The following is a 23,407-nucleotide window of genomic DNA, read 5'->3' on the forward strand; positions in this document are numbered from 1 at the left end:
AAGGGGAGCTGGGCTTGCTGTGGTGGAAGTAAAGTTTCTTCCCTTCTGGAAAAGCAGTTGCTCACCTATGTGGAATGGTCTGAGAAGTTTTCCACACAGGAATAAAGACTGCCTTTGAACAAGCTTCTCTGGTAGAATTAGACAGGCAGAACTTGAGATTGAGAGCTGGTCCATGTTAATATGAATGAAGACTCTACGATCCAGGATAGACGACAGCTGCCTCCTGTCCCAATCTCCCAGTCCACGGCCCAAGACTCCTGAAAAGTCACTTTCTAAACCATGCATCTCCCTCCTATTTATCATACGCTTCTACTAACTGATACATACAGGACCCCAAGCGAATACAAGTCTCTCTTGTTCACTTCATCTGATGCATAATACCTACGTTTATACAGCCACAAGTAATCCATATGTGTGCTAGACAAATAACAATTAATGCAGCCACACATTTGATTTATACACATGCGCAGCTTTTAAAGTACTTCCATGTCACTCAGAAATTGAAAAAGAAACATTCTGAATCATGTGCTTTCATGTTAATAAATATTTATTCTTTTTTGACAATTTTTACTTTCTCTGACCCCATTTTAAAAACAATTCCAACTCACTCTTCTTGCTCACAAATATTGTAGAACCGAGGCATCGTGATTTGGACATTCCACATTGCAGCAATCTAAAACAGTACACTGGAGAGAAGTATATATTTTTCTTTTTTTCTTTAGGAAACCAAGGCAAGCTTGAGACTTTCCATCTTAATTTATAGTATTCTGCTTAATCCAGATACTTCGGGGTTGGGTGGAGGAGAGGAAGATTTGTTTTATTTCTAGCACCCAGGACACATTGAACATGTGAATTCCACAAAATCCTTCAAATTCCTTTTGTTTGAAGTGTTTTTCCTTCTTGAATGGAATCCACTGATGTACCCAACCAGAAGACTTGTCCCAATTCATTTCACTTTCAGCTATCTCCAAAATCGGATAGTCAAGATACTAGATGGACGATGCTTAACCAATAATATATTTCCTGGTATTTTGGCTTAACATGAATGATCTTTCACACGTCGCATCCACTAAGTCACTGAGGTTACCTTGAACTTCCAGACTACATCAGAGATGCAGAACAATGTCATGAAAGGAAGTAAAATGTAGGATGTATGCAGCTATTCTGTTAAGGTCAACAAACAACATTGTCTGAGGCGAGGTAAACGAAACCATCTAAAAATCCTGCATAATAATTCATTGCATGCTTTGGAAGCACCGACTTTTCCACAAAATGTACAAAAGTTGAACAATATAAAAAAAGTTTTGGTAATCTAAGGCTGCTTGCCCTGCAACTGATAGTAACCAGCTTTAAATTCTAATGGTTACAGGGTAAAAAGGCAAATTTTAAAACCACCCAAAACAGTTTCCTAGGATAATGGTAAAATCATTAACAGCAACTCTTCAAGTGTTCAGTCCAGGAAAAAAGGCTGAATTACTTTTTCAGCCATGGATGTGCTTCAATGGAGGCCTTGCTACGGTCACCATAATCGTACAACAGTTCTTCACCTGCCTGAATATCCCTTGAGGCAATTAAGATAAGATGAGGCACCGTGTTAATGTCATGAAGTTTCGTGTGACAGTTACCAGCTTTGCTGTGATTTATCAATCTTCCCAGTCTATTGGTTTCTCGAGTAGCGTCAACACTAAAAAGAAAAAAAAAAAAGGAAAAAAAAAAAAGGAGGCACGCATTATTGACTGCACCAAAGTAAAACAAGGACATTTACTCAATTTAGTCTAGCCTAACAACCATTCAAATTGCCTGCAGATAGTTAAAGCAGCCGCAGCCCATTTACCCTCTCCCACCCACCAGAAAGCATTCACAATATTTATGTTGCTTACCTGTAACAATCATTTGCAGCATGGGGAGTTGTACTGACATGTTGTGGGATCTAGACTAATGCCATTTTGTACTGGGTTCGGAGCATTGAAACTGTTTTTTTCACCAACAGCATTATTTTTGGTATCCATTGAATTATTCATGATCACCTCAAACCCACAAGGCACAGGGCCACAGAATGACCTGCCATTATTAAAATGCATGCCTAAATCGAGGACTTCAGTAACAAAAGATGCAATGTTCCACACCCAACACAAGATGACAGGAGACAAAAGAAAGCTGGATTTGTTTTGTCAATATCTAGGCTATCCCGTTTAAACCTAGAATTGAAAAGATACCATCAAAAGGGAAATAGCCCTAATCATTGAGAACATATGCCTGAATAAAACGTAAAAATAAAATGCCATTCAAAGAAAGGAACATGAGGAAGGAGTCAATTTTTGTTTCTTTCAACTCAATGTAACTTTGTTATACAAGGTAGAAACAAGAAAGACTGTCCAAGATTATTCTGCTCGAGTTTCGCTGTTTAGGACAATCGTTAAAATATGGTTTTGTCTTCCCTTCCTCCAGTTGTGTGTGTTGGGACTAAAAGGTGGGGTGTTTAGAAGCATGTTTTAGGCCCGATCTAACTAGGTTAAACACTGTAGAAAATGTGGAAATATTAAAATCTTATTTGATCTATTGGCAGCATTTAATTTTTTTTCCGACTGGTTGGCTTATAAGAATCTTGAGAGAGGCAACCTTGGGTCATCTAGGGTGGGCCCACTGGATATAGAGTAAAGACCTTCATCTTAAAGGAACTCTCACTCTAAAAGGTTATCCAGTGACCTGCTTAATCATCAAATTCTTCTCGACCCTTGAGGTTCAGGGTATGCTGCGACCTCTTTCCTTACAAGGAAGCACTTTTTAAGGAAAAAGGGTGTGAGATCTATAGGAGGCAACCTTTAAAATTGCCTAGGCAGTGACAGTTCGTATTTATTCACAGGTCCATCTGACAAGCTTATAAACTGGGGAACACAGACTAGCTGGAGCTACTACCACTCCTGGCCCTTAAGTGTGATCAACTAGTTTCTGCACATACTGATCCTGACGAAAGCCACTGGATTTGGGTATGTCCCTCTAGTGCCTCATAGGGATCTCTGGAGGGTAGTGTGCCCAGTGGTCACACAGTCATCATGGGTCCCCACTCAGCCCAAGACCTATTCACCTCGTCCGGAGCCTACATGGAAAAGGGTTTTCCCCTACATCCAGTGGGCCCACCCTAGATGACCCGAGGTTGACTTTTGATCGTGACACTGTATATGAGGAGGGTGAGTCACAACATCCGTTTCCCTCTTCCTTTCCTCGATTTTTTTTCCATAAGAATCTTGGGCAATATGTACTATTACATTTACCCCCAGACTCTGAACAGGTAAAACCCTTTGATACACCAGCCCCCTTTTCTACCAAGTCAGTATTGATCGCAGGTCACCCTAGCTTTAAAAAATTCAATGCAAGGTGTAGTGACAGGTAACTGTGAAAAGAGTGCAGTAACCCCATATGGGATAGTGTTGAAAATGTGACAAGACTTTCCACATAACAAAATTCATAGCTGCAAGGCGTCCCATTGTTGTGCGATACCTTCAGCTAATTTCTGGCTTGTGGCCCAAATGCACTTTTCTGCTGGGGTATAGGAGCCCATAGTTACAATGTTAAATGCAAGTCTTGGAGTCCCAGAATACAACATGAGGTCTGTTAAAAGGTCAGGATTCACTTAAACTGGGACATTTGACATAGGGACACGTGGCACCTATGCATGTGCACAAAACAGCAGCACTAACGTAATGCAATCAGGCAAATAAAGCAGGGGTTGAGCACCCTTAAAGCATCAAGTGTCAGGTGCTTTAGAATGCAGGTCTATGAATTATTATGGTGTTTTTCAAATCTTGAATGTTTCAAAACATACTAAGCGGCTGGGAAGGTTTAGCACCCCAATCTTAATATTCAGTAAGGAGTAGGTGATTGACCCCAACTGTGTTTATTGAAGGTTTTGAATACTGCACGGTTTCTTTAAATTATTAGTAGTCCTGTTCCCCAGACAGAGTCATGCCAGAGTGTGAGAGGTAATGCAATTTTAAAAAGGCTGAGATGCGAGTGAAAATGCAACACAGAGACTTTCTATGTCTAAAATAGACCATCATTAGTCCATTTGATGCACTGCCAATGAAATGACACTACATACCCCGTGTTACTTCTCCTTTTAATTATATATGTGCTTTTTAGTAATCACTGCATAAAAACAAAATATTTTGTTAACACTGGAATAACAGTTTGTATCTACTTTGAGAGTTAGGCAGCTGAATAAACCCAGATTTCAAAAGGTTTGGAAAACCGAGAAAACACCACTTAATCCACACAAAAAACACTGAAAACAGGACAGCCCATCTATAACCTTGTCAATAGTCCAAAGAAGTTGTGAATGGAATCAATAAAACCACACCTTGCAAGCTGTGGGGAATATACTCCATGTAGAAATCCATTTGACTTTTTTGCCTTGAGTTTTAAACGAGTGCTTCAGGGCCGTGAGGGGCAACCCCCAACGACAGGCAAGGCCCCTAAAATCTCTTTGAACGTCTTACTCTGCTGGTGGAATTAGTAGGCTGGGTAAAGAATCCCCAAGTAATGCCAATAGGTCTGTTATAATACAGAATCTTCCTGCTCTCCAATCGCCTCTTCTAAAAAGATCACGTCTAAAAAGTCTAAAAAGAGCCATAGACATCTTTGGAAAATCCAAGGACTCACATCAATGCATAACATCTTATGATCAACGTCGACATTGCCTGGAAAACAAAGTCAGTGGTATCTTAGCCAGACCTCAATATATACTTAAGCTTTGTCCTGGCCATCATGTACAGTCTGTGCAAAGGAGTTTGGGAAATCCTCAAGCAAAGTGGGTAATACCTCAACCCTCATGTTCAGAAAATTTTTGATATAGTAACCCAAGAGAAACAGCATTCAAGGAACGGAGTGCTAGGTTAGCAGATATAAAGCTTCTTTCTCCGATTCACTGTTTGGTGGAGCAGGAAGAAAAAAAATGTGGCTAGACTTTGTGAAGGAAGGCACGCACAATAAGGTTCTTAGGAGTTGTACCCTACATCAGGAAAACTATCACCCAAGGCAGATCTGTGCTGTCTAGAAGTCGGACAACCCACTAGTGGAGCAGAGCAAGGCTTGGACCATGACACCAAAAGGGTCTCAGTCAAAACTTCATTAAAGGGCCCTGAAGGGAAAGCCCGACCTGCAAGATTTTGGTCGGGACAGTGGCCTTGGTCTCCAAAGTAGTGAGCTACAAGTCACATCTCTACGTATTCCGACCACTAATGAAGTGTTCTCTTCTGCAAGGGCCACTAGGGGGTACTTAAATTCCACTTCTGGTGGAGTGTCCAGGCCACTGGCTCTTTGCAGGTCAAGATATGACAGCATCAATATAATAAGGAGTAATGAATATGCTACTTACCAGTATGCATCTGTTCTTGGCATGTAGGGCTGCTGACATTCATATCTGTGCATAGATCGCCGCCTAGTGTTGGGTCCGGATGTTTGCACGTTGTTGTCCTGGAAGAGTCTTCGAAGTATCCTTGGATAGGTGACTCCTCCCCTGGACTACAGTGCGCATGGGCATCCTCTCCATCCTCAGATTGTTTTTCGCCATTGTGGCAGTGATGGAGTAGATACAGAAAGTGATGACCATGCTTGCAGTAATTCTGAGAGCTGCAGCTGCGACAGGCGCCGGGGAGGAGGGAGGGCGATATGAATGTCAGCAGCCCTACATGCCAAGAACAGATGCATACTGGTAAGTAGCATATTCAGTTCGAGGCATGTGGGCTGCTGAATTCATATCTGTGCATAGAATACATAGCAGTGCCCTCTATTAGCGGCGGCTACCCGTGCCAGCTGCAGCGGTCTGAAAAAGTGTCTTGAGAACAGCCTGTCCTACAGCTGCCTGCTGTTTTGACTGCACATCTACACAATAGTGTTTTGTAAATGTGTGTGTAGTGGACCATGTGGCTGCTCTGCATATATCATGCAGGGGAATATTCCTAGGAAGGCCATGGAAGCCCCCAACTTACGTGTTGAGTGGGCTCGTGGTGGAATAGTTAATGTGCGTTTTGCCTTTTGATAACAGATTTGAATACACTTAACTATCCATCTGGCTATCCCTGCTTTGGAGATGGCGTTACCTTTGTGGTGTGGGGCAAAGGCAACGAACAGTTGTTTTGTCTTCCTGAATGGTTTAGTCCTGTCGATGTAGTACATGAGGGCCCTCCGTACATCTAGTGTATGTAGTGCCCTTTCTGCAACAGTTTGTGGGTTTTGGAAGAAAACGGGCAGTTCAATAGTCTGATTCATGTGGAACTGCGATATTACCTTGGGCATGAATTTGGGGTTGGTACGTAGTACGACCCTGTTGGCGTGAACCTGAATAAATGGCTCTTGAACGGTTAGTGCCTGGAGTTCACTAACTCTTCTTAGGGAAGTGATCGCTACTAGGAAGGCCACTTTCCAGGTAAGGAATTGAATCTCGCATGAGTGTAGAGGTTCAAAGGGTGGACCCATCAGGCGTGTGAGGACCAAGTTAAGGTTCCACATTGGAGCCGGTGGGTGACTAGGTGGAATTACTCGTTTGAGCCCTTCCAAGAATGCTTTGATGGCAGGCACTCTGAATAGAGAGAGGTGCTGCCTGGTTTGCAGGTAGGCTGATATTGCGGTCAAATGGACACGTATAGAGGTGTACGCCAGATTGCATCGGTATAGGTGTAAGAGGTAACAGATGATGTTGTGGATGGATGCGTCCAGCGGGTTGATGTCATTATTACCGCAATAAATGACGAACCTTTTCCATTTGGCTGCATAGCAAGCCCTGGTAGTGGGTCTCCTGGCCTCCTTGATGATGTCCATACAGTCAGGTGGCAGGTTGAGATAGCCAAACTCTAGGACTTCAGGAGCCAGATCGCCAGGTTCAGCTGTTGCGGATCTGGGTGCTGAACCTCTCCATGGTTCTGCGTCAAATGCGCGGGTTTGATCCGCAGCCTTTGATGCGGCACCACGGAAAGTTCGAGGAAGGTGGTGTACCACGGCTGGCGTGCCCACGTGGGAGCAACTAGGACGAGTGTCAGGGAGTGTTGTCGTAGTTTGCGAGCCACCAGCGGTATCAGCGGCGCTGGGGGAAAAGCGTACGCAAATCTGCCGGACCAGTTCATCCATATCGCATTGCCCTGCGACTGCGGATGTGGGAATCTGGCGGCGAAGCTTTGGCATTTTGCGTTTTCGCTTGTCGCGAATAGGTCTATCTCTGGATGACCCCACTGCTGGAAGTACGGTTGGAGTACTGATGGGTGTAACTCCCACTCGTGCATCTGGTGGCTGTGTCTGCTGAGCAGATCCGCCATCTGGTTGTCCTTGCCGGGGAGGTGTTCCGCCATGAGGAACATGTTCCTCTGAATGGCCCACTTCCACATGCTCTGAGCCAGATGAGACAACTGTGGAGAGTGTGTTCCTCCCTGCTTCTGTATGTAGTACATGGCAGTCATGTTGTCCGTCCGGATCAACACGACTTTGTTGCACAGATGTACTTTGAATGCCTTCATGGCCAGGAAGATTGCCATCAGTTCCAGAAGGTTGATGTGCATCTTCTTCTGTTGTGTCGTCCATAGTCCCTGCACTGTGTAGTGAAGTACATGAGCTCCCCATCCCTGGAGAGACGCGTCCGCTGTCAGTACTATTTGCGGAACAGGCTCTTGGAACGGTCGGCCCTTGCAAAGGTTTTGTGGATTCCACCAATGCAGAGAGTTGTATGCCCGACCGCTCACCAACACTAGGTCTTTCAACTGTCCTTGAGCCGGATTCCACTGACGTGCTAGGCACTCCTGAAGTGGGCGCATATGTAACCTCGCGTGCGGGACTATGAAGATGCAGGAGGCCATCATGCCTATCAACTGCATAAACACTCGCGCTGGAAGCGAGTGATTGGGTTTGAACTTGGAGATCTGCAGTTGTATGCTGTTGATCCTCACTAAATTTGGCTGAGCTGTGGCCGCCAGAGTGTCTATAGTCGCACCTAGGTACTGTTGTACGTGTGCGGGCTGGAGATGGGACTTTGGGTAATTTAGTGAGAATCCCAGACTGTGAAGAAGGTGAATGGTGCGGGACATGTGGCTTGCACATTGCTGGGCTGACTTCGCTTGAACGAGCCAGTCGTCTAGGTAGGGGTAGACGTGTATATGCTGCCTCCGTAAATGTGCTGCCACCGTAGCTAGGCACTTCGTGAAAACCCTGGGCGCTGTTGTCACGCCGAAGGGAAGGACTTTGAACTGATAGTGCTGCCCCTGAACAGTGAACCTGAGGTATTTTTTGTGTGAGGGGTGGATGGGTATGTGAAAGTACGCATCCTTGAGGTCCAGTGAGGCTAGGAAGTCTCCCTGCTTGAGAAGCGGAAGGACTTGCTGTAGGGTGAGCATGTGAAAGTGCTCTGAAAGAATGTACTGGTTCAGGGGTCTCAGGTCTAATATAGGCCTGAGCGACCCGTCCTTCTTTGGAATTAAAAAGTAGAGGGAGTACACCCCTGTACCCTGCTCGTGGATGGGGACGACCTCTATAGCGCCTTTTAGAAGCATACTTTGCACCTCTTGCTGTAAGAGCGTTAAGTGCTCTGAGGACATAGGACGGTTTCTTGGTGGTATTGTGGGTGGAGTGGAGGTTAACTCCAGACAGTAACCGTATTTTACAATATCTTTGACCCACCTGTCCGTGGTGATGGAGTTCCACGTGGAGAGGAACCTTTGTAGTCTTCCCCCGACAGGTGTTATGTGGTCGGGAGGAAGGGAGAGGGCGTCACTGCTTGTTCTTGGGGGAGGACCTGGTGTTGCCGTAGCCACGTCCTCTGCCCTTTGTACTGGAGCCACGATATCCACCTCGGGTGTTTTTATCGTAGGTGGTCTGTGTATTGCCTTTGTTATACGTTTGTTGTGACCCCTGTCCTCTACCTGCCCCCTTGTTTCCGGGGCGACGAAAGGAGCCGCTCCGAAAGGACTGAGTTTGGAGGGCGCCCATGGACTTTGCAGTGTCTGTGTCCTTTTTTATCTTTGAGGGTGGTGTCAACCTCTGGGCCGAATAAATAGTCGGGGTTGACGGGCTGGTTCAGTATGTTATTTTGTACCTCAGGCTTGAATCCTGAGATTCGTAGCCAGGCATGTCGTCGCAGCATGACGCTTGTGTTTATGGCCCTGGCAGCCGTGTCTGCAGCATCTAGCGCACATTTGATGGAAGCATTTGTGAGTAGCTGTCCCTCTCTGATAAGAATTTCTGCACCTTCTTTGAACTGGTCAGGGAGATGTTGGAGTAGTTGCTCCAATGTGTCATAGTGCGCTCTATCGTAGCGAGCGAGGAGCGCTTGAGTGTTGGCTATGCGCCATATGTTGGCAGCCTGGGCGGCAACTCGCTTGCCGGAGGTCTCTAGCACCTTGGACTCTTTGTCCGGGGGAGGAGCGTCACCTGTCGTTTGCGAGTGTGCCCTCTTGCGAGCATTCGCTACGACGATGGAGTCGAGTGGTAATTGTCCTTTGATGTAAGTAGGATCCCCAGGTGCTGATCTGTATTTTTTATCAATCCTGGGGTTTATCACTCGTGCCCTGGTGGGTTCCTTGAAAATGTCCTTAGCTGGTTTGAGGACCCCCTTCAGCATTGGCAGAGTTTTTACATGTCTTTCTGAGGATGCAAAAGTGTCCATTAGAAAGTCATCCTCGATGGTATCTGAGTGAAGCTGTACCCCATGGTTATTTGCAGCACGTTCAATAAGAGCGTTGAACGCCGCAGTATCCTCCGTGGGAGATGTTTTTGCCCCATAGAGTTGTGGGTCCTGTGTATCGAGAGGTGCACTGGGGTCTGCAGGGTCGCCCCAAGTTTGATCAGGGTCCTGCTGGTCATCAGGGTCTGTGTCTACATGGTAGGGTGTTTGGTCATCCATGTAGTCCTCCAATGCATCCGTGTCGGAGCGCGTGGGGGAGAACCGGTGTGGATCCTGGTAGGAGGAATGGAACGGTTCATAAAGGAGAGGTTCTGATTCCACCGGCAGCTTCCTTTTTAGTGGGATCCTGAAAGGGTCCAATGGCGGTTCCGAAGTTATTCTTCGGTCGTGGAGAATCATCCTGCCAGTGTCGGCGTCGATGACCCGTGACGGAGACGTCTCGTCTGGTGGAACCGGAGTCTGGGTAACCCGTGTCCTGAGTTGGAACATCTTCGGGATTGTTGACGGAGGCAAGCCGAAGGTAATGTTGGCAGGCCCCGTAGAGGTTGCTGGAGCTCCGATCGGGCCGGAACCCGACGGGTCTTTGAGGGCCGCCGTGGTTTTGTTGCTTTGCGTCGCAGCAGGCCGCACTTGGGGCGTCTTTGAGGCTTTGGCACCGGGCAGGTTCGTAGAGCCGGGCGTGGATTTTTTCGGTGCCGGCGGGTCCTCGAGTCGAGGTGTGGAGATCACCGTCGACGTCCTCGATAGGTGAGGCATCGGCGTCGTCGAGGGAGCGACGCGAGGCGAAGCGGGCGGTATTGCCCTCGGTGTTGTTGGCGTCGGTAGCCGAGTAGGTTTCTCGGTGCCGATGGCCTTTTTCCGCTTGTCGACTCCGATGTCGCCCGATTCCAGTTCGGCACCGAAGTCCCTCTTGGTGCGGTCGGTGCCGACGCGTTGCGCTGGCGTCGAAGGCGTGGAAGGCCTCGATCCGACCAGCGCCACTTTCAGTTTCGGTTTCGTATGAACCGGAGCAGCTTTCGGTTTCGGTTTTGTGGTAGGGAAACCAGCTGGCTTATGCAGCAATGGCTGCTGCTGAACGTCCGAGGCCGGGCCCGAGGGCGGGGCCGAAGAACTACGGGATGGGTCTCGGGTAAGGCCCGAAGGCGATCCCTCGACCGGAGCCAAAGGCTGTGGCGCTGGTGTTTCTCCGGTTTGAACAGGTAGGCCTTGTTCATCATTGGAGCTACTCTCTTCGGCCCCTAAGGCCTCCTAGTCGTCTCCTACCTCGGTGTCGTCTTCACCTCTGTGGAAGAGTGACTCGTCGCCCTCGTCCGATCCGGGGTCGTGTTCGGAAACGGGACTGGAGGGTATGACTTCTAATTCTTCGACGTCGGCCTCGTCGAAGATGTCTGTTGGGGCCGGTGCCGCGTGCCGCGCCTCGAGTCTCGCCGCTCTTCGGTTCCTTAGAGTCTTCTTGGAACGGAACCGGGCACAGGCCATGCATGTCGATTCGTCGTGGTCCGGCGAAAGGCATTTGTTGCACACCGGATGGACGTCGATGTGTGGGTACTTCGCATTGCATACCGGACACCTTTTGAATGGCGTCCTGGATTCCATCGTCGAAGTAGTCGATGGACAGGTAAATGCGAAAGAAGTCGGCGCTGAAAGTTAGTAAACTAACAAAATGCTATCGAAACCCGATCGATAAACAGTACCGACGCGAACTAAAGGCCTTTTGGCCTCGACCAAAAATTTTCCTAACTTGAGCTAAGATAGCACATCCGAACCCAATGGCGGAAAAAAACAATCTGAGGATGGAGAGGATGCCCATGCGCACTGTAGTCCAGGGGAGGAGTCACCTATCCAAGGATACTTCGAAGACTCTTCCAGGACAACAACGTGCAAACATCCGGACCCAACACTAGGCGGCGATCTATGCACAGATATGAATTCAGCAGCCCACATGCCTCGAACCTAATGATTCTCTCCCCCTCAAGATCATAGTCTTCATTGTTGGGAACATGTTCAAGACCTTGAAGAGCATCTAACTCCGATCCAAAGAGGCCATCCATTCTCCTGAAACGTTGCCGCCACGGCACAGGGGCAAGAAGCCTGTCCATCATTCTGCAGTGGAGCGTTGTTAAGATACATCATGACATGGGGTGCCCTGAGCCAAAGCCAGTTCTGCAGTCAGAGTGGAATACAGTACTGGTACCTCTGGAGACCAGGGCAGCCTCGATAAAGGGGCAAACGATGGAGCCTAGAGCAAGAAATTCCAAGCAAATCCAGCATGGGGTGAGTCGGTATCAAAGAAGGACTCACCGGCAGAATTCAGACCGGTGGCCCGAACAGATCCTTAAGGTGTAAAACGCCAGCCGAGATGTCCAGAACCATTCTAAAGAGCTCCAATCTGATGGAGTCCACATTTTTTTCAGAAACATTAGTGAGCATCTGTTCTAGAATGGACATATTATCAACAAGAGGTTGAAGCTGGAGTCGGGGCTTTAGAGAGCAAATTATGAGAACTCTCATGGCAGTGCAAGCAAAGGACACGAAGACACCTGGGTAAACTTCTTGTGCAATTTTTCTGACTTGCCTCTTAACGTATAGTCTTACGTGTCGGTGTAGTTTTGCAGCTTGAAGACTTTCTGGATTCACTATGCTGTGCATTATTCCGCCATCTAGTGGCTGGGTCCGGAATTGAAGTATTTCTTCTCTTTTTTTTCGTGGCCCAGGTGGGCGTCGACATACCACCATTTGGTGTCCTTCGTGACATCGACGCGCTTCCTCCGGAAGCGCCCACCTTTGGTCGCCATCTTCGGATTCTTTTTTCTCTTTGTTTTCTTATTTAATCCTTGTAAAGTCTTTTCACCTTCTACCCCCCTTTTATCCTCCTGTCTCATCTTTCTGGCAGAGGAGGGTGGGTTCGCTAGTGAATCCAGAAAGTCTTCAAGCCGCAAAACTACACTGACAGGTAAGAATGAATATGCTACTTACCAGTATGCATCTGTTCTTGGCATGTAGGGCTGCTGACATTCATATCTGTGCATAGATCGCCGCCTAGTGTTGGGTCCGGATGTTTGCACGTTGTTGTCCTGGAAGAGTCTTCGAAGTATCCTGGGATAGGTGACTCCTCCCCTGGACTACAGTGCGCATAGGCATCCTCTCCATCCTCAGATTGTTTTTCGCCATTGTGGCAGTGATGGAGTAGATACAGAAAGTGATGACCATGCTTTACAGTAATTCTGAGAGCTGCAGCTGCTACAGGCGCCGGGGAGGAGGGAGGGCGATATGAATGTCAGCAGCCCTACATGCCAAGAACAGATGCATACTGGTAAGTAGCATATTCAGTTCAAGGCATGTGGGCTGCTGAATTCATATCTGTGCATAGAATATACAGCAGTGCCCTCTTATTAGCGGCGGCTACCAGTGCCAGCTGCAGCGGTCTGAAAAAGAGTTTTGAGAACAGCCTGTCCTACAGCTGCCTGCTGTTTGGATTGCACATCAACACAATAGTGTTTGGTAAATGTGTGTGTAGTGGACCAGGTGGCTGCTCTACATATATCATGCAAAGGAATGTTACCTAGGAAAGCCATGGAGGCCCCTAACTTACGTGTTGAGTGGGCTCGTGGGGGAATCGTTAATGTGCGTTTAGCCTTTTGATAGCAAATTTGAATACATTTAACGATCCATCTGGCTATACCTGCTTTGGAGATAGCGTTATCTTTGTGGTGTGGGGCAAAGGCAACGAAAAGTTGTTTTGTTTTCCTAAAGGGTTTGGTCCTGTCGATACAATACATGAGGGCCCTTTTCACATCTAGTGTATGGAGTGCCCTTTCTGCGACAGTTTGTGGGTTTTGAAAGAAAACAGGCAGTTCAATAGTTTGATTCATGTGGAACTGCGATATCACCTTGGGCATGAATTTGGGGTTGGTACGTAGTACGACCCTGTTGGCGTGAACCTGTATAAATGGCTCTTGAACAGTTAGTGCCTGGAGTTCACTAACTCTTCGTAAAGAAGTTATCTCTACTAGGAAAGCTACTTTCCAGGTAAGGAATTGAATCTCGCATGAGTGTAGAGGTTCAAAGGGTGGACCCATCAGGCGTGTGAGGACCAAGTTGAGGTTCCACATCGGAGCCGGTGGGTGGCTTGGTGGAATGACTCGTTTGAGTCCTTCCAAGAATGCTTTGATGGCAGGCACTCTGAATAGAGAGAGGTGCTGCCTGGTTTGCAGATAGGCTGATATTGCGGTCAAATGGACACGTATAGAGGTGTACGCCAGATTGCATCGGTATAGGTGTAAGAGGTAACAGATGATGTTGTGGATGGATGCGTCTAGCAGGTTAATGTCATTATTATTGCAATAAATGACAAACCTTTTCCATTTGGCTGCATAGCAAGCTCTGGTAGTGGGTCTCCTGGCCTCCTTAATGATGTCCATACAGTCAGGTGGCAGGTTTAGGTAGCCAAACTCTAGGACTTCAGGAGCCAGATTGCCAGGTTCAGCTGTTGCGGATCTGGGTGCTGAATCTCTCCATGGTTCTGCGTCAAATGCGCGGGTTTGATCCGCAGCCTTTGATGCGGCACCACGGAAAGTTCGAGAAAGGTGGTGTACCATGGCTGGCGTGCCCACGTTGGAGCAACCAGGACGAGCGTCAGTGAATGTTGTCTGAGTTTGCGTGCCACCAGCGGTATCAGTGGTGCTGGGGGAAAAGCGTACGCAAATCTGCCGGACCAGTTCATCCATATCGCATTGCCCTGCGACTGCGGATGTGGGAACCTGGCGGCAAAGCTTTGGCATTTTGCGTTTTCGCTTGTGGCGAATAGGTCTATCTCTGGATGACCCCATTGCTGGAAGTACGGTTGGAGTACTGATGGGTGTAACTCCCACTCGTGCATCTGGTGGCTGTGTCTGCTGAGCAGATCCGCCATCTGGTTGTCCTTGCCGGGGAGGTGTTCTGCCATGAGGAACATGTTCCTCTGAATGGCCCACTTCCACATGCTCTGAGCCAGATGAGACAACTGTGGAGAGTGTGTTCCTCCCTGCTTCTGTATGTAGTACATGGCAGTCATGTTGTCCGTTCGGATCAACACGACTTTGTTGCACAAGTGTACTTTGAATGCTTTCATAGCCAGGAAGATTGCCATCAGTTCTAGAAGGTTGATGTGCATCTTCTTTTGTTGTGTTGTCCATAGTCCCTGCACTGTGTAATGGAGTACATGAGCTCCCCATCCCTGGAGAGACGCGTCCGCCGTCAGTATTATTTGTGGGACAGGCTCTTGGAACGGTCGGCCCTTGCACAGGTTTTGTGGGTTCCACCAATGCAGAGAGTTGTATGCCCGACCGCTCACCAACACTAGGTCTTTCAACTGTCCTTGAGCCTGATTCCACTGACGTGCTAAGCACTCCTGAAGCGGGCGCATATGTAGTCTCGCGTGTGGGACTATGAAAATGCAGGAGGCCATCATGCCTATCAACTGCATGAACACTCGCGCGGGAAGGGAGTGTTGTGGTTTGAACTTGGAAATCAGCATTTGCATGCTGTTGATTCTCACTAAATTTGGCTGAGCTGTGGCCGCCAGAGTGTCTATAGTCGCACCTAGGTACTGTTGTACGTGTGCGGGCTGGAGATGGGATTTTGGGTAATTTAGTGAGAAACCCAGACTGTGAAGGAGGTGAATGGTGCGGGACATGTGGCTGGCACATTGCTGGGCTGACTTCGCTTGAACGAGCCAGTCGTCCAGGTAAGGGTAGACGTGTATGTGCTGCCTCCGTAGATGTGCCGCCACAGTAGCTAGGCACTTTGTGAACACCCTGGGTGCTGTTGTCACGCCGAAGGGGAGGACTTTGAATTGGTAGTGCTGCCCTTGAACAGTGAACCTGAGGTATTTCTTGTGTGAGGGGTGAATGGGTATGTGGAAATACGCATCTTTGAGGTCCAGTGTGGCCAGGAAGTCTCCCTGCTTGAGCAGCGGGAGGACTTGCTGTAAAGTGAGCATGTGAAAATGCTCGGAAAGAATGTACTGGTTCAGGGGTCTCAGGTCTAATATAGGTCTGAGCGACCCGTCCTTTTTTGGTATTAAAAAGTACAGGGAGTACACCCCCGTACCTTGCTCGTGGACGGGTACGACCTCTATTGCGCCTTTTAGTAGCATACTGAGCACTTCCTGCTGTAAGAGCGTTAAGTGCTCTGAGGACATAGGACGGTTTTTTGGAGGTATTGTGGGTGGAGTTGAGGTCAATTCTAGGCAGTAACCGTATTTGACAATATCTTTGACCCACCTGTCCGTGGTGATGGAGTTCCACGTGGACAGGAACCTTTGTAGCCTTCCCCCGACAGGTGTTATGTGGTCGGGAGGAAGGGAGAGGGCGTCACTGCTTGTTCTTGGGAGGAGGACCTGGTGTTGCCGTAGCCGCATCCTCTGCCCTTTGTGCTGGAGCCACGATATCCACCCCGGGTGTTTTATCGTAGGTGTTTTGCGTGTTGCCCTTGTATGTTTGCTGTGACCCCAGTCCTCTACCTGCTCCTCTATTTCCGGGGCGACGGAAGGAGCCGCTCCGAAAGGACTGCGTTTGTAGGGCCCCATGGACTTTGCAGTGTCCGTGTCCTTTTTTATTTTCTCTAGGGTGGTGTCAACCTCCGGCCCGAATAAGTAGTCGGGGTTGACAGGTTGGTTGAGGATGTTATTTTGTACCTCCGGTTTGAATCCGGAGATTCGCAACCAGGCGTGTCGTCGCAACATGACGCTAGTGTTTATGGCTCTGGCAGCTGTATCTGCGGCATCCAGTGCACACTTAATGGATGCATTTGTGAGCAGTTGTCCCTCCCTGATGAGGATCTCTGCACCTTCTTTGAATTGGTCAGGGAGATGTTGGAGTAGTTGCTCTAATGTGTCGTAGTGCGCTCTATCGTAGCAAGCGAGGAGCGCTTGAGTATTGGCAATGCGCCATATGTTAGCTGCCTGGGCGGCAACCCGTTTGCCAGAGGTCTCCAGCACCTTGGACTCTTTGTCCGGGGGAGGAGCGTCACCTGTTGTTTGCGAGTGTGCCCTCTTGCGAGCATTCGCAACGACAATGGAATCCAGAGGTAACTGGCCTCTAATGTAAGTAGGGTCCCCAGGCGCTGATCTGTATTTTTTGTCGATCCTGGGGTTGATCACTCTTGCCCTGGTGGGTTCCTTGAAGATGTCCTTTGCTGGCTTGAGGACCCCCTTTAACATGGGCAGAGTCTTTATATTCCTTTCTGAGGATGCGAAAGTATCCATGAGAAAGTCGTCCTCGATGGTTTCAGAGTGAAGTTGCACCCCATGATTGGCCGCAGCACGTTCAATTAGAGCGTTGAACGCGGCAGTGTCCTCTGTGGGAGATGTTTTTGCTCCATAGAGTTGCGGGTCCTGTGCATCCATAGGTGCACCTGGGTCTACAGGGTCATCCCAAGCTTGATCAGGGTCCTGTTGGCCATCAGGGTCCATCCCTCCGGGGTAGGGGACTTGGTCACCCATGTAGTCCTCCAACGCATCCGTGTCGGAGTGTGTGGGAGAGAAGGATTGTGGATCCTGGTAGGGTGAATGGAAAGGTTCGTAAAGAACTGGTTCCGAAGCCACTGGCAGCTCTCTCTTAAGTGGGATCCGGAAGGAGTCCAAAGCTGGCTCAGAAGTTATTCTCCTTTTGTGGATAATCATCCTGCCGGTGTCGGCGTCGATGAGATGCGATGGAGACGTCTCCGCAGAGCGTTCGGCAGGCGTGATCGTGGTGTGGGTGACCCGTGTCCTGATTTGGAACAGTTTCGGGGCCGTGGATGGTGGCAGGCCAAAAGTAATGTTGGTTGGTGCCGAAGAGGCTGTTGGAGCTTTTATTGGCTCGGAGTCCGAAGTGTCCTGGAGGACAGTTTTGTTTTTGGTGCGTTGCGCAGCAACGGGTGGCACCTGGAGCGCCCTAGATTCCTTTGCGCCGACCGGTTCTGTGGAGGCGGGCGTGGACTTTTTCGGCGCCGGTGAGTCATCGAGTCGAGGGGCGGGAATGGCAGTCGACGTCTTCGATGAGTGTGGCTTTGGTGGTGCCGTCGAAGCGGTGGGAGACGCGGCAGGCAGTTTGACCTTTGGGGTCGGAGCAGATTGCGTCGGTGCCGGGAGCCGAGTAGGTTTGGTGGCACGGAAGGTCTTTTTCCGTATGTAGACTCCGACGTCGGCCGCTTCAAGCTCGGCACCGAAGTCTCGTTTGTTGCGCTCGGTGCAGACGGGTTTTGCTGGCGTCGAAGGTGTGGAGGGCCTCGATCCGACCAGCGCCACTTTCGGTTTCGGTTTCAGTTGAACCAATACAGCTTTTGGTTTCGGTTTCGAAGAAGGGAAACCAGCCGGTTTGGGCATTAATGGCTGCCGCTGAATGTCCGAGGCCGGGCCCGAGGGCGGGGCCGAAGAACTGCGGGATAGGTCTTGGGTAAGGCCCGAAGGCGATCCCTCGACCGGAGCCATAGACTGTTGCACTGGGATTTCCTCAGTCTGAACGGGTAGGCCTTGCTCGTCATCGGAGCTACTCTCTTCGGTCCCTAAGGCCTCATTGTAGTCTCCTACCTCGGTGTCGTCTTCATCTCTGTGAAAGTGTTTCGTCGACGTCTTCCGATCCGGAGTCATGTTTGGAAGCGGGACTGGAGGGTAGGTTCTCCACTTCTTCGGTCTCGGCGCTGAAGATGTCGGCCGGGGCCGGTGCCGCTTGCTGCGCCTCGAGTCTCGCCGCTCGTCGATTCCGGAGAGTTTTCTTGGATCGAAATCGGGCACAGGCCATACATGTAGATTCGTCGTGATCCGGTGTGCAACAAATGCCTTTCACCGGATGGACGTCGATGTGTGGATATTTCGCATTGCATACAGGGCACCGCTTGAATGGTGTCCTCGATTCCATCGTCGATGGTCGGGTATGATGCGAAAAAGTTGGTTCTGGAAGTTAGTAAACTAACAAAGATACTATCGATGCCGATCGGGAACAGTACCGACGCGAACTAAAGGCCTTTTGGCCTGGAAAAAGTTTTTCCTAACTTGAGTCAAGATAAGCACATCCGAACCCAATGGCGGAAAAAAACAATCTGAGGATGGAGAGGATGCCCATGCGCACTGTAGTCCAGGGGAGGAGTCACCTATCCCAGGATACTTCGAAGACTCTTCCAGGACAACAACGTGCAAACATCCGGACCCAACACTAGGCGGTGATCTATGCACAGATATGAATTCAGCAGCCCACATGCCTCGAACACTATGTTTTGCAGCATGAATCTTTCTGGATTCACTATGCTGTGCATCGACTTTGTAGCGGTTTGTCCTTAAAGTGGTGGTTGGGTGGAAGAGGAGCACTGGTTACTGAAAATGTGTTGCAAGACCTTCTGTCGCACTTGAGCTTCTTCGTTCATTTGTATATCCACACAGTAGTGCTTAGTGAACGTATGCACTGAAGACCATGTTGCCGCTTGGCAACGGTCTTGGATAGGTGCGTTTGCTAGAAACGCAATTGTTGCTCCTTTCTTCCTTGCTGAGTGAGCATGAACTGCTCCTTGTAATGGCTGAGCTGCCTGCTTCTGACAGAGCAGAATGGTTTGCGCAATCCATCTTGCAATGGTATTTTTGGTAACAGGTCGTCCCAAAAAACTGCTGGCGAAGGATACAAAAAATTGCTTTGTTTTTCTGCATTCTTTGGTCCTTTCCATATAGTGCATCACTGCCCTCCTGGCGTCCAGTGTGTGTAAGGCTCTTTCTGTGCTAGTGGACGGTTTTTGGAATTTGAACTGTCTGGTTGATGTGGAACACCACCTTTGGCATGAAATGTGGGTCCGTTCTCAGGACAATCCTATCACTGTGTATTTGCAGGTAGGGTTCATGGAGCGTTAACGCAGCGTTAACGCTTGCAATTCACTTACTCTTCGTAGTGATGCGATAGCTACTAGGACGGCTGTCTTTAGTATGAGCATATGCAGCGTAGCTTTGTGAATAGGCTCAAATGGTGCTTTCATTAGCTGTGTGAGCACTACATTGAGGTTCCATGCTGGTGCTGGCATTCTGCTTGGAGGAGCGATCCTTTTTGCACCTTCTAGCAATCTTTTTACCACCTGCGATGTGAAGAAACTTTTCACCGTTTCTCCTCTTGTGTAAGGCACAATTGCCGCTAAGTGGACCCTTAGGGACGTGTAGCCTAGCTTGTTTTGCAGTAGATGCGTTAAGTATCTTAGTACTGTTGATTCTTTAGTAATCTTAGTTTGCAGATTTTCCCCAATGCACCATTCGGTGAATCTTTTCCATTTTGCTACGTAGCACTTCCTTGTGGTCGGTCTTTTTGCCTCTGAGTACCGCCATCGTACTTGCCGGTAATTTGAGGTGTGCGAACTCTAGGTCCTCATGAGCCATGCAACTAGGCTGAGGCTTTCTGGTTCTGGGTGTAGTACTCTTCCGTTTTGCATTGTTAGCAGGTCCTTCCTGGTGGGGAACCTGTGTGCGTGCGTTTGTGACATCTCCATGATTTGTGAGAACCATGTTTGCCTGGCCCATTGGGGTGCTATCAGGATGAGTGTCATGCTGCTGATCCTGCACTTGTTCAGCACTCTGTGTAGTAGTGGTATTGGTGGAAAAGCGTATGCAAATGTCCCTGACCAGCTTATAAATTTGATACTTGTATAGCGCACTACTCACCCGCAAGGGTCTCAAGGCGCTTGTACGAATACCGCTGTGAAACCCATCCTGGCTTTCCCTGTGAAGGCGTCCACTCCTGGGCACCCCCAAGGTGAAGGCCAGGCATCCTTAGCGTTGTGGGGGCCGTTGTGGAGATTAAGCAAGCTATTGCCCAGAGTTGCAGAGTGGGACTCCATGATTGGAATAGGTACCGAGGCGAGAATTATCAGGTCCGTGGAATTTTTGAGCCCAAGACCCGCCGAGGCGGGGAATTGAACCCTGGTCCCAAGCTAGACCTCTGCATCAGGGTCTGCCGCTCTAATCATTGAGCCACACTTCTCCATAGCGCATTCCCCAGAGACTGTTTGGACGGTACTCTGGATGCGAAGTTTTGGCATTTTGCATTTTGGTGTGTTGCAAAGAGGTCTATTTGTGGAGTCCTCCATTTGTGGAATACCTTCTGGGTTTCCTGTTGGTTGATCTCCCATTCGTGGGATGCTGACGTCTGTCTGCTGAGCCAATCTGCCTCTACATTGTCCTTCCCTGGTAGATGTATTGCTAATAGGTCTATCTTTCGGGGGATTGCCCATCTCCATATTTCCTGCACTAGCCGTGAGAATGTCACTGAATGTGCCCCTCCTTGCTTGTTGATGTAGAACATGGTAGTTGTATTGTCTGTTTGTATCAGAACTCTGTTCCCGTACAGCAGTTTCTGAAAGGTCTTTAAGGCTAGGAACACTGTCTTAAGTTCTAGGTAGTTGGTGTGCTTTATTGCATCCTGATGTCCCCACAACCCCCTTACTTTGAGGTGGTTTGTGTGCGCTCCCCACCCTTTCTGGGAGGCGTCTGTTGTAATGGTTACAGTTGGAGTTGGTTGTGTAAATGATCTTTCCCTGTGCTAAGTTCTTCTGGTTCCACCACGCTATTTCTTGCTGTACTGTTTGTGTGACAACCACTAGATCCTGCAAACTCCCTGTCACTTGTGACCATTGCTGCTGGATCCATTCTTGGAATGGCCTCATGTGTAGGCTAATATATGGTACCAAATGTATGCATGATGCCATCATCCCCATCTGTTTGCTCACAGTCCTCACTGTCAGAGCTTGCCCCTTGCAATAAAGGCGCGTCTCCTTGCATATAGCCAGAGTCCTCTCTGCACATGGAATCACCGTGCATTGTATGGTGTTGATTTCTGCCCCTAAGAACCTCTTCAGTTGTTCTGGTTCTATTGACGTCTTCTCCCAATGGATTGAAAACCCCAGTTGTGCCAGCGTCTGTATGACTATCTCTATGTGCTTCCTGCACCTGTGGTATGAGCTTGCTTTTACCAGCCAGTCGTCGAGATATAGGTATACATGTATCCCCTTCCTCCTGAAGTGTGCTGCTACTGCTGCCAGACATTTTGTGAAGACTCTTGGTGCTGATTTTAGTCCGAAAACTAGCACTGTGAACTGGTAGTGATTTGTGCCTATTGCAAACCTGAGGAAGTGTTTGTGTTTGCTGTTGATGGGGATGTGCAAGTAGGCGTCCTTTATGTCTATAGTCACCATGTAATCTCCTCTTTGTAGTTGAAGTATGACCTCTTGGAGGGAGGTCATCTTGAACTTTTGAGTTTTTATGAAACTGTTTAGGATTCTGAGATCTAAAATTGGACGTAATGTTCCGTCTACCTTTGGTATGAGGAAGTAGGTTGAGTATACCCCTTTGTTCCTCTGTTTTTGTGGCACAATTTCTATGGCTCTTTTCTTTAGCAATTCTCTTGCTTCCTCCCTCAAGTGTGTCAGCTCTTTTGTTGTGCGCACTCTGACCTTTGGCCTTCTGTTTTGCAGTGGCCTTTCCAGGTCTATACAGTACCCATATTGTATGAGTTTTAATATCCATTTGTCTGTTATTTTCCTCCACTCCTGGAGGAAGTGTCCTAATCTGCCTCTTACCGGTGATGTGTGTTGGAGGAGTCTTTGATTTTTTTGCTGGTTTTTGTCCTCTCTCTTTTTGCACTTCCTAAGGTCTCATCCAGGAGTGCGTGGTTTCTGCTGGTGAGTCACTTTCCTGTGGGAGGCTGACTTCCCCTCTGGCCGTTACCCCTTCCTCGGCCACGCCCTCGAAAGGATTGTCCTCGGGGCTGGTACTGACAGTTCTGCTGCTGCTGTACCTGGTTACCTCCTTAATAACTTTGCTAGGTGGTTTGGTGTGTTGCCCCAGGCTGATGATTTCCTCTGCCTGTTGGTCTCCTGGAAGGTGTTCCTCTTCTCATAACTCGGAACTACAGTGCCCCCATAGATAGATCTCGCTGTTTCGTTATCTTTCTTCAGCTGGTTCAACTTTTCATCAACTGGTGCTCCAAACAGTTGTTCTCCGTTGAAGGGTGTGTTGAGGATGTTGTTTTGGACCTCTTTCTTGAAACCAGAAATTCTTAACCAGGCATGTCTCCTTTCTGTGATCCCCAGCATCATCTGCCTGCTCGATGTCTCTGCTGCGTCCAGGGCGGACTTTAAACATGTATTAGCCATGTTCTTCCCCTCTTCTACCAGGTGGCTTGCTGTTCTCTGGTATTGTTCTGGTACATGCTTGAGCAGTTCTCCCACTTCTTCCCAGTGCTGGTATGCGTGTCTGTTGATGAGCGCATTGGAGTTGGCGATGCGCCATTGTATGGCTGCACTCCTTTCCATCTTCCTACCTATCCTGTCCATCCTCTTACTTTCTTTGTCTGGTGGAGGGCCAGAGTTTGTGGGTAGATTTGCTCTTTTCCGAGCTGTGGATGTAATGATGGAGTCGGCTGGTACTGACCATCTGATATACATGGGGTCCTTCGAAGAATGTTTATATTTCTTCTCTGCTCGTGGAGTCACAGCTCTACACATGGCAGGCTCTTTGAATGCCTCCTTCCCCTGGTCCAGCACACTTGGGAGCATGGGCAGGAACTGGCTTCTAGTCTGTGAAGGCAGCAAGGTCTCCAAGAGGAAGCAAGACTGGGGTTTCTCTTCCTCTAACTGCACCCCATACATCTCAGCCGCCCTTTTGATGACTTGATTGTAGATCCCTATGTCGTCCGGCGGCAAAGGCCTCGACGGATACGAGTCTACGCCCTCTTCCGGTGATTCGGCGTCGAGATCTTC

General features: G+C 48.7%; 1 protein-coding gene across 5 annotated transcripts in view; it reads right to left on the minus strand.

The window, feature by feature from the left end:
• Positions 1–529: 529 nt before the first annotated feature.
• Positions 530–23,407, minus strand: part of KMT5A (lysine methyltransferase 5A) — a 78,797-nt gene continuing 55,919 nt past the window's right edge. For all 5 annotated transcript variants that reach the window (XM_085636449.1, XM_085636446.1, XM_085636450.1 and 2 more), the window contains one exon: positions 530–1,684. In XM_085636449.1, coding sequence (XP_085492575.1) covers positions 1,474–1,684 — 211 coding nt within the window. In that variant the 3' untranslated portion in view covers positions 530–1,473. The remainder of the gene's footprint in view (positions 1,685–23,407) is intronic.

The sequence above is a fragment of the Triturus cristatus genome, chromosome 11 (assembly GCF_964204655.1).
Source record: "Triturus cristatus chromosome 11, aTriCri1.1, whole genome shotgun sequence".
NCBI lineage: Eukaryota > Metazoa > Chordata > Amphibia > Caudata > Salamandridae > Triturus > Triturus cristatus.